Here is an 11185-nt window from a genome sequence, read left to right on the forward strand (position 1 = left end):
TAGTGGAGATGGTTTCAGCATGATAGACTTGACTGATGCGTACAATCAGATTCGACTTGGTCCTGACAGTCGAAAACGACTCTCATTATGCACTCACTATGGCGTACTTTTACAAAACGTTTTATCTTTTGGTATATCTTCTTCTCCAGGTTATTTTCAGTAGCTAATGGACGTCCTTCCAGGGATTGCATTCTACTTAGTTCGACATTCTTGTAAGTGGCACTACTGCTAAGGAGCATCTCCCGAATCTTAGACGGCTCCTCGAATGATTTCACTCAAAGGACCTGAGGTGGAGATAAAACAAGTGTAAGTTTGAACAACCTCAGGTAAAGTACCTAGAACATATCTTGTCCAGGAAGGGCATCTCCAAAGTCCCAAGGTAAACGCCATACTGGAAATATCTGCCCCCACTGACGTGTCTTTTCTTCGTTCACTTTTAGGTTCCTTACAATTTTATTTCAAGTTTCTACGGTTAAACGCTTCGAACCACTACACCGTCTAACGAAAAAAGAACTTCTTTGAAGATGGGGAAAGCAAGAAGAAAGCTCTTTTGTTCAACTCAAGCATTACCTTCCTGCTGATGAGGTTTTACACATTTCCACGCGTCACTTCCGGTAGGTATCGCATGTGATGCTTCTAATTTGGGTATTGGTGCTACTCTTTTCCACCGTTACCCAGATGGCACAGAACGGTCGATAGCAAACGTTTCAAACATTTTAACAACCTTTCAAGAGAAACTATAACCCAATTCAGAAAGAGGCTTTATCGATCATTTTTGCTCTAAAGAAATTTTATCAATATCTTTTCTAGATCTTTCATTTTAGTCACTGAACATAAACTGTTGCTTATTGGTTCGACCAAATTGGCACCTTTTTTGGCTCTTTGGGCACTCTTTTTGTCGCAATTTACATACAGGCTACCATTGAGTATGGGAAGACGAAGGATCATCAAAACGCTGATGCTTTGAGTCCCTTACCAGCAGAAGGGCATCAATTCTTCGATGAAGAGGAGAGTGCGGATGATTGTCTGTGCTATCGCTACCTTAAAATTTGCAAGTCCACAGCCAAAATGCTGCTTCACCACAAAAAAAATATTCAAAATATTCAATAATTTCCTCGGTAATGTGTTTCAGTCATAAAGGATGTCGGCCAAGTCTTTTCAGCAAGAACCATTTTGTAAGTACGCAGACTCTCTTTCTACTTGTTACGGATGTTTACTTTACGGTTCCATAGTGGTCATCCCGTCCAAACTTCGTCCTTTCGTCTTTCAGTTGCATCACCAGGGACATTTTGGCATTGAAAGAATGAAACAGTTGGCAAGAACTATCGTTCACTGGCAAAACATCGATCGGGACATAACTGAACGTTGCCACAAGTGTAGCACCTGTGGCGAATACCAACCCCAATGTAAAACCCAGGTCCAAGCATGGACCGTTCCAGAAGCACTGTGGAGTCGCCTACACTAGATCATGCGGCAGATCTCATAAGTTACAATTGGTTACTCAACATTCCTGCCTTTTCTAAACATCCATGCATTCATGCTTCTATCAACCTGCTAGAAGAAGATTTTGCGTATCCCCTTACTTTAGTTACCAATAGACTTTCAAATTTTCTCTAATGAGAGGGGTATGGTACAAATCTCGGGCGCCCCTTACCATCCGGAAACCAATGGAACGGCAGAGCGGGTCGTACGTACGTTCAAGCAAGCACTTCGCAAGTCCTCCCTGCCTCCAAGACAAGCCGTATTGGAGTTCCTACAGCAGTGTCGACGCACGCACACTTCAGATGGCTACTCTCCACGCCAACTACTCAACAATCGTCGGATTCGAACCAGGATCGACACGCTTCTCTCCATATCGTCTGAAGTGGTACCCAGACAAAACACTCGCAACACGGACGCCTCCAAAAATACAAAACGACATTTCAAACCGAGAGATCCCTGTTACGCGCTATCCTTCACTCCACGCGGAGCCTGGACCATCGCTGGGTTCCAGCGAAAGTAATTAAGCGCTAGGGAAGCCGAATCTTCCTGGTGCGTCTGCTTCCACACGGTCCGACTTGGAGGCGTCGTATGGACCAACTACAACCTCGCCATGCGTCCTCTGACGACCCGGAGCCCGGAAAAACTTCTACATTAATGGTCGACTCCTCTACCGTTTCTCCTCAGCTTGAACTGATTCCGTAGACACACCTACTGTACCAGAATAATGGACACACAATCCATGAAGGAGTCGCCGCCCCAGACCTCCAGCTCTTTTCCGACTTTAAATTTTTATTGTTTAATTTTGTGTCTTATTCATTTTTTTATGCATAAAAATTATCGGAGAACTCATGACCAAGGTCATTGCAACAACTACCTCCAGCGTTTTATGGTGCAGACATTAGAATTGGTTACCTTCGCACTGCGCGTCGCAATCGATTAGCGTTCTGTGCCACGTTCCTCAGTTGCATTTCTTGCGTTTCTTTGTTAGTATATATTGCGTTACTCTTGTATTCAAAGTTAAGTAAGTACAAGAGGTCAGAAGATTCTACTTAGTTGGTTCACATTATTACGTTCTATACCTCGACAGTCCGTCTGTCACTGCGACCTGACTTATTTCGTTTTTCTTATATGTCTAAAAACACAAGCTATGTTTTACTTCAATAAAACAGTATTTTTCATATTTATGCTGCATAAAACTGTTTTGAGATGATTGTGAAAAATTACACTAATAAAGCATCATCAGGATTCAGGAAAAGTTGCCTTTCCAAACCTAATTTTTTGTAAACAGGCTACTGCGCATTGATAAAACAGAGTTTTTTAAACTATTAAAACTAAAATTAGAAAAAAGCCAAAAATATATCAAAATTCCAAAATCAAAGCAGCCTACCAAACGCATCAAAAATCCTTCAAATTTCTAACATTTGGCGTTAAAACCGCCAATACGGCAATCTTGCTTGCCGTGCAAGATCAAGCCTAGCGTTTGGCTTCCAGTCCAGATGATATTATAGCGACGTCTACGGAACAAATATATACTGCAACTATCGCATATACCCAGCAAGCAAACCATTTTTTAGATTCATTCAAAATTAGGGTGGGTCGTTGGTGAATTTTCACCAATATGAGATGCAATTTTTTCATTGCTCAATAAACAAACTTGTCGCAAGAGGGCGAGATGGTGTTAACGCTGTACGCTTATTTATGTTCTGTCCACTAACTTTGCAGGATGATATGAATTGAAAAACTATAAGACGTAGTTTTGCTTAAATTAAAAGCAATAGTAAGCTTGATCAGTTACAGCTATAAAACGCAACCTTGTATAATTTACTTCAGAATAAAAGCAATATGATCTGCAGGTTCCGTAAACGGAATGTACTGTACAGTTTCGACGTGAATTGTTATTATGATTTTGTTTACATAAATTTGTCATTTACAAACCAAAATTAAATGTTCACTTGATAAGGCTACTACAAGAACCACATACAGGAGTAAACTTTGTTTGACAGCAATGTAACGATAAAAAAGAACTCGTTAAAGGCATACTAAAGGAAAATTTCAAACCGGAATTAAGCATGAAAATGAGTAAACTGAACATTCAAGAATACATTTCAAAAACAATTACCGAAAAAAATTTGTTTTCAATGGCGCTGGCAAGGCCCAAAGTCCAGAGTTTCATTTGTTTCCATTTTTTTCAAAATGATCAAAACGTGCAAACACTGCTCGAGAATACGTCATAAAGGCCAGCAATAACAAAAGCCACGTTACCAAACTGATGTTTTGAGCAAACTGTCTGCTGTTTTGATGTTAAAATGTGCTGTTTTGATGTAAATACATACATAGCCTACAGTCAAATCGCCCGCAGTAACAATTATTGCGTGATCGGTTGATTGCTAGCCTTTATGACGTAGACTGCACAGTCGCAGGCTTCGTTGCTCAGGCTCAATCTCATTTTGAAAGCCCTGACAAAAGCACGCCCACAATGGTGGTCAGACCGCAATGGGGCAAAATTTTATTGAAAATTGTTTTATGGTAGCATGTTAAACACAAAGAACGTGGAAAATCGCCAAGTCAGGTTTTTCCTTTAGTACCCCTTTAAAATTTAAAAAAATTAAAAAACAAAATGAAATTGTGTCAAAAATACAACAAACAACAAGGACTTTCAACCAGCTCACCAGATAATTCTTCAAACTTAGTTCTGGGTTAAGTCTAATGAATCATAAATTCTTGTTTCGACTGGAACCGAGGAGTTTTTCCCTTGATTGTAATATTGCTTTAATGTACCCATCTCTTTTAATGCTGTCCACCACATGTGATGAGAACAACTGTTGTGGAGGCATCTTTGTTTTGATGTGCTCTTCTATCACACTGCTGTCAACACCACGCATCACTGGGGGTTACGTAACTGGAATATTTTGCCAGTCTATCATCTCAAAGTAACGTTCGGAACTGAACTGCAATATTGGCAGGGTGAATTTTTGCTGACGAGTGCTGTGAGATGATAATATTCTTGAATTTAAAATTCTTCTCCATCCTAGTTCCCTTACATACTTCTTCAGTACATGATACAGTGCTTGATACATACATCTTCGGTATCACATATCATTGCAAGCAAAATGTTTTCAGTATGGGCATAAAACGCATTCCTCTATAGTACTTTGTTGACGATGATAATGAATTGCCATTACATTATCGTAGCTAATTTTATTGGATCCAAGATATTCAAGAATCCCGGTAGCTATTGACACACTAGATCCGTTGACTGCAGTAAAATGACCAATGAAATGATAACTTGGCTCCTCAAGTAAAGTAATGTGCTCTTCAACTGCGAAATGTTTTCGAAGTCGCTCAGCAATTTCATCTTGTTTGATGGTTTGATCTTTTCGGCCATCAAAATATATGCTTTGCAAATTTAGGCACATGATACTTTCCATTTGAGTTGTAAAGCTCCATTTTTTTCTATCACTTCTCCTTTGCTTTTATCTATAACAGATTGAGATTTGCAATCCGTTACAGCTCCCGCATCTTGTAGAAGTGATGAAGCAATAAGTGATACAAACCTATCTAAAATACCAGTACGATCGCGTGATTCAGCAAATACTGCTAAACTGAAAGTAGCTTTGCTTTTTCTGGGGTTTTCCGAGGCAAAACTGGGCTGTTAATCATAATCTCCGCAGCGTTCTTCATTGGATGACAAAGTTTCTGAGCTCGAAGAAGAAGTTAAAGGTGTTTTAACCAATGCGCTACTTGTGCCTGCTCCTGGGTCTTTACATAAAGAACGCAATTGTTATGATCTGGCTACTCTCCTCTGAAAACGTTTAAAATTAGATTTTGTTTCCGATTTATCAATTTATCAATCACCATTATGCGGGTTGTTCTTTGATCAACAAGGAACTGTTCTTCCGTAACAGGGACACGATTTTCTTGCGGGCAAGTATATTGCTGAAAATTGGAACACTTACAACAACCGATATCAAATAAAATTTTTGCTTTGCAGATTCTTTCATGTGCTCCAAATTTTGCTGAAATTTAGGCCCACCTCTAGATTTTGACTTCAAAAAGTTATTTATTTTTTAAAATATAAAAACTCTTGAGCAGTGAAAGCGTTAAGATGCGTCTACACGACGACTGTTTTCTTGCTTAACCCTATTTCCTGTGGGGGGGGGTCGGTGGGGACTTGCTCCTTTTCAAAGCAATATCATTAAAGAACTACCCGATCCACAGCTTTAAAATTTCTTGACTTTTCCTAAAAATTATTCAAGTATTTATTCCGCTTTAAATGACGTTGCTATTGTCTATAGTTTTAGAGATATGGCATGATTTTCATAACATACTCTGATATTTTAGCTAGCTACTAGCTAGCCCTTTTGTTTTCAAATTATACGGATTAATAGGATTACTGAGCGCCGCCGTGCGTGGAACTGCGACGCAGATATCTCATGAGTTGGCTTTGTTGTAAAGCATTCAACCGTAATGAGTCCGCCTTTTGTTTGCAAACTCGAGTTTTGAGTTGCTTTGATTAATCTTTTAATTACATCTGAGTTGCTTTGAAAAGCTATATATAATCCGATAAGCTATACTGAAAAAATGTAATTTTACGTTGTTTTCTATGGCGAATACATTTTGTTTCTAACTTATAACAAGAAGCAGTAGGAAAATTCTTGCCAAAACTCTGTTTATCTCATAAAACAAACAGACTGATGTGGTAAGTTTCTTGATTTCTTGTCGGAAAGCAAGGAGTGCGTTCTTGACCCGCCAATAAACTTTTCCATGTACCTGTACACTTATATTCACATGAATGTTGTGAAAATGTTTTATGAAAACGAGAGATTGATGGATATTGAAAAGAACTTGACACAGACTATCTAAACTGCTTGGCTTTTGTGGAAAAACACGCGTAGCTAAATTATTGTGCTTTGACAAGCATTGTGCATATTGTATCATCACTGAATCTTTACCTAAATGGTAATTTTGCAGTTGCTTGAGAGATTACAAAATTATTTTTTTATACGAGGATTGAAAAGTTTTCATATATCTCAGCAGAAACACTATTAGGACCAACTCAATAATTTCAAACTTTTCATTCAAATGTTGGTCTTCAAAAGCTTATTTTCACAAAACGGTGTATGCCTACATCTTTTTCTCCATAAATTTAGACGTTTGTGTCATTTGGAGGAAAGTTGTTTGTTGGGTTGAAAGAATCTGAAATCAATGCCTCGTTTGTGTAACGTATCGTAACGTAATCTATCAGTCAGCGCTTTTGTGCCTTTTTGTTTTCGAATACATTTCCGTGACAAAAGATTGGCTTTTGTAATAACGCCATCAACCATAGAGTTGTATTCTCTGACTGCATCTCAAACGCTATGCCATACTCAGCAATTTTTCTAAAGCATTGTTACACAAAATGCATATCTGACAAAAGAAGGGAAATATGTTGAATTGAATTATATTTTATACGGATCGTTTTCCTTGTCCTTGAAAAAAAGAAAGAACGATTTTTATCGTTTGGCATAAAAATATGTATATTGAGGTTCACCTTGGTTTGCATAATGAAAATCACCCCGAAGAATTGCTTGAAGTGATTTTGCAGCTATTTGATCCTTCGCGATGATATCAATTATAGTTTCTATCAGATGAAACCTGTTCAAACTATTTTTTTAAAACTATGGTTCATTCAAGAATATAATAGCTTACTTCATTTTTGCGTTTTTACTTCGATTTTTTCACAAGCAAGACTTTACACAAAACAAGTTATTTGCAACGTGAGTTGATTGACCATAGTAGCCTAAATGGACCAAAATGCTGTGGCCAAAACTTGATTACTTTTTATCAAAATGTTTGCACATTGGAAACAGCAATCATTTTGTTTCAAATCAGCATATCACTTTTTGTCATTGGTTCAACGTCTGCAGACGTCTAATCTAATATACGACAAAATTGGTTTTCTGGGTCTTCGGTTGCGAAAAACATCATTATGATGTATTGTGACGTGGTCTATCAGCCAGCAGTAGTTTATGCGTCTTTTGTTTTTGGATGTGTGTCAATTACAAAAGATGGTTTTTGCAGTAACGCCATCAACCGCAAACTGCATCTAAAATGCTATTTCAAAATTTGAAAAGAAAGAAATCTTCTAATGCGTAATAAATAACTTGACACAAAATGCATGTCCAACAAATCAGAAAAAAAATGTAGAAAACGTTATTTTGCAAATCTAGTTAACAACATGAAAAAAAAACACTTCAATCATATTGACACAAACGTGCATTTTTAAAATATCAATAACCTTCAATTTTGCCCAAGGAAAAAGTCAACACTTTAGTGATTTTTTGTTTTTTTACGACAATAGCACTCGGCCTGAAAAATAATTTTTTTCTATTTTTCGTATCGTTATGCCACGACTTTGAGTTTGTCACGCAGAACGGGAGTTCCATTTGGCAAACGACCTGTTCTATAGCCTACCAACACGATTTGACTAAACGATTATTATCACTACATTTTGTCACAACTGTTTGCAAAATTGTTTCATTCAAAGTGATCATTGTTGGTAAGTATTGAAACATTTCACTTTGGAATACATCGTGACATAGTTTATCAGTAAGGAGTTTTAGACGCTCTTTGTTTTTGGAGTGCATGATGGCCTAAAATGGAACAAGCTCCTATCGAAGCAAGTCACTACCTTTGGATAGGTTGTTGTTCAAATACCACGTGACACCACAGGCTACCTTACTTTTCTGTATTCAACCGCTACCCAGACAGCAAATCAGACACTTTTTACATCGATTCAACGTCTTTAGACGTTGAAATAATGTTAAAAACGAATAAATAGCTTCCTGAGATGTGCTGTGAAATACAAAGTGTTTCTTGATCATGCATAACCAAATTCGACAGTGTGAATGTGAAAAAAAATTTGCTTGATTTAGTTCCAATATCAAGTAATGACAGTACGTTTGAAAAAGTGTAGACTATAAACATGTGACTCAAAAAGAACTTGAAATAGTTTTTTTGTGGTGATTTTGTCTCATTCTCTGCAAATGTTGAAACAAAGCAAATTTTTTTTACAATGCCTCCGGCAAAACAACAAGCAAACGCGAGTCGGACGCCAATTACGATTTCATTGAAGCGTGGACGACGTCTCCGCGTAAGAGATTAAAATCTACACAATGGAATTAACCCGTCACACTCAATTATAAGTTAATTACGAAGCAATTTCTCAAGTCAAATAAAAAAATATTACCAACCATCAAATTATTTGATTTTTCAAGTTGCGCTGTTGAACAAATTGCAAAAGAGTTTCGATGTTATGTTGTCAGATAAATTATCTGCACCATGTGAAAATTTGATTGATCTATCTTGCGTAGTTTTTGAGTTACACGAGCTCAAAGTGATAATGTCGAACCGACCCCCCCGTCCGCAAGTCAACTGGCCAAAATACGTCACAGGATAAAGGGTTAAGCTAGCCAAACTTCTTGTTTCTTTAAGTTAATCGCAGTTTGTGCCGCTTACTTTTAAGAAAATGGGAGAGTAAGCGAGCCGTCGAAAAAAAATACGCTCCAGAGCGAAAAACTGGGCGCTTAAGTGAATTCTCTTGCTTAGAAATGTTTTTTTCCGTCAAAATCTCAGGTCTCCTCTCAGCTCAGTATCCAGACAGGGCAGGGCGGTATCGTTAAAGGATTTCGTTAAGTTTTGATCCCAACCCGTTCTTATTAATGTTGCGGGCTGAACTGGCGGTGACCGTACTCGAAATAGCCCATAGAAAGCACAATATTTTCCAATTTCAAATCCAAAACAAGATCTCAGCAGAAAACCATTGCCATTGTACACTGGGTAATAAAAATAGCGGAAGAATGATTTTGCTGGTTGTTACCAGTCACCCACGCTGACACGAAATTCTGTTTCCAACATTTCAACCTCACTGAGGTGTCTGAATGCTTCAATAAGCAGTAAATTGCGGGTTTGCATCCTTCGCTTTTTGCAGCATTTTTTACACAACTTCTGGGAAGCCATGACTGAAAGACTGCAACAACTTCAAATGGTTAAAGAACAGTCAGTTGCTTGGTCTACTCTGCTGTACTTTAGCGCGAACTGCTATGCTTTGGCGCGAACTTTTTAAAACGTGACGTCATTGGGGATTAGATACTCACGGGACCGCGATTCAAGCGAGCAAAATCTTCGTCGAGGTTGCCAGTGTAGACGAAACGAGTTTAATCACTAGCTTAAGCAAGAATTTCTAAGCAAGAACACTTTCTCGTGTAGACGCACCTTTAATGGACAGAACATAAATGAGCGTACTGCGTTAACACCATCTCGCCTTTTTGCAACAAAGCTTGTTTATTGCGCAATGACAAAATTGCATCTCAAATTGGTGAAAATTCAGGATTTTGGTCGTCGATGCGGGGGCAGTAAACTTTAAGCTTCGAACATGCCTTTACATAGGAAAGTTCTGGGTACATCCCACTTACAATTTATAACTAGCCAGAAAAAAAATTATAAAAAAATTATGTTAAATCGAAAAGTGAAATTTGCCCTTTTTTTTGAATAATTGAAAGTTTGACCTCCCTGCGGGGGCAGAAGATGCACCCCCAAACTGATGAAATTTTGCACACATAACTTTTTTATGCATGTGCTACTTTTTATGACTAGCCGTTTTTGAATTTCGAAAATAAGTTGAGGTTGAGACGTTGAAACTCGCTTGATATTTTTTTAAAATTTTTTATGAAATTGATCAAAAATCCTAAGTTTGAAAAGATTTCATCAATGTTTTCCCCACCCACATGGGCAGGTTTTGTAACTCATTTTGTAAAAAAATCAACTTTTTTGCCGATGACGCTATTTTTAAGTTGCATCGTCAAAGTAACTTATGCCCCTTATGTTACTGCACCTCTCAAAAACATTGCGCCGTGATTGGGCTTTTGAGTTTGGAGATATGAGCATATTAGTATTTATTTTTAGCTCTTTACAGCCATTAGTATCAATATAAGTGATTTGATTGTATCATATTTCCTTAACATAACTAAACTTTCATCAGTCCAAACAACCAACAAAAGTATACAAACACGTTCCAACCACTTTTCTCAATCAGACTTCTGGGGACGCTTATGAATGTTATGAATTTTCCTTCTTTATTTTTCCGCAATCTGGACAAGATTTTGAAGATTTTCTTCACTTTGGGAAGAATGTAAAAAATTGGTCACAAGCTGCACTTCCCTCTCAGTCATTGCAAACTCTCAGAGTGAATAATCGCTCTGCAAACGGCGTTCTCATTTTCTTTCACTATACTGCAGGCTTTTTAAGAAAAGCATTGAGGATTGCAAAATTTGAAAAATCGGTTTGTTATCAAATATGACAAACTGTGTCAAAGAAAGCTCTTGCGTAGATTGGATGTCTGGTAGTTTTGAATTACCAAATCTAGCATCAAACCTTCTGGTAATTGATTCATTTTCAGTGGCTCACTCAACGATTCTTGATGCCTTATTACTGGATGTCTGAAGCCTACAAATACCAACAAACGTTACCTTCTTGCTGGTATTTCAAAACTTCACACATTAAAAGAGATATTAACAGTGAAGTTGAAAGGCTAAAGCAAACATTTTACAAAAGACACCCTCTCTATGGACAAACTGCTGCACAGACGCGGATAGAATCAAGAAAAAGCTTCAGCTACTGATCTCAACAAACAGCAAGGCTTTAGTAATGGAAACAACAATTCGAA

At 37.8% G+C, this 11185-nt stretch overlaps 1 protein-coding gene across 1 annotated transcript; it reads left to right on the top strand.

Moving 5' to 3' along the window:
- Positions 1-1627: 1627 nt before the first annotated feature.
- On the top strand, positions 1628-2002 carry LOC145766882 (uncharacterized). The gene has a single exon (XM_082578618.1). It carries the CDS (start codon positions 1628-1630, stop codon positions 2000-2002), a length of 375 nt encoding a protein of 124 aa, XP_082434744.1.
- Positions 2003-11185: the final 9183 nt, after the last annotated feature.

The sequence above is a fragment of the Aplidium turbinatum genome, chromosome 1 (assembly GCF_918807975.1).
Source record: "Aplidium turbinatum chromosome 1, kaAplTurb1.1, whole genome shotgun sequence".
NCBI classification, from domain to species: Eukaryota; Metazoa; Chordata; class Ascidiacea; order Aplousobranchia; family Polyclinidae; genus Aplidium; species Aplidium turbinatum.

Excerpts from the sequence above, each read along its gene's own strand:
- LOC145766882 (XM_082578618.1), top strand. The coding sequence starts at position 1,628 with ATGGTACAAATCTCGGGCGCCCCTTACCATCCGGAAACCAATGGAACG.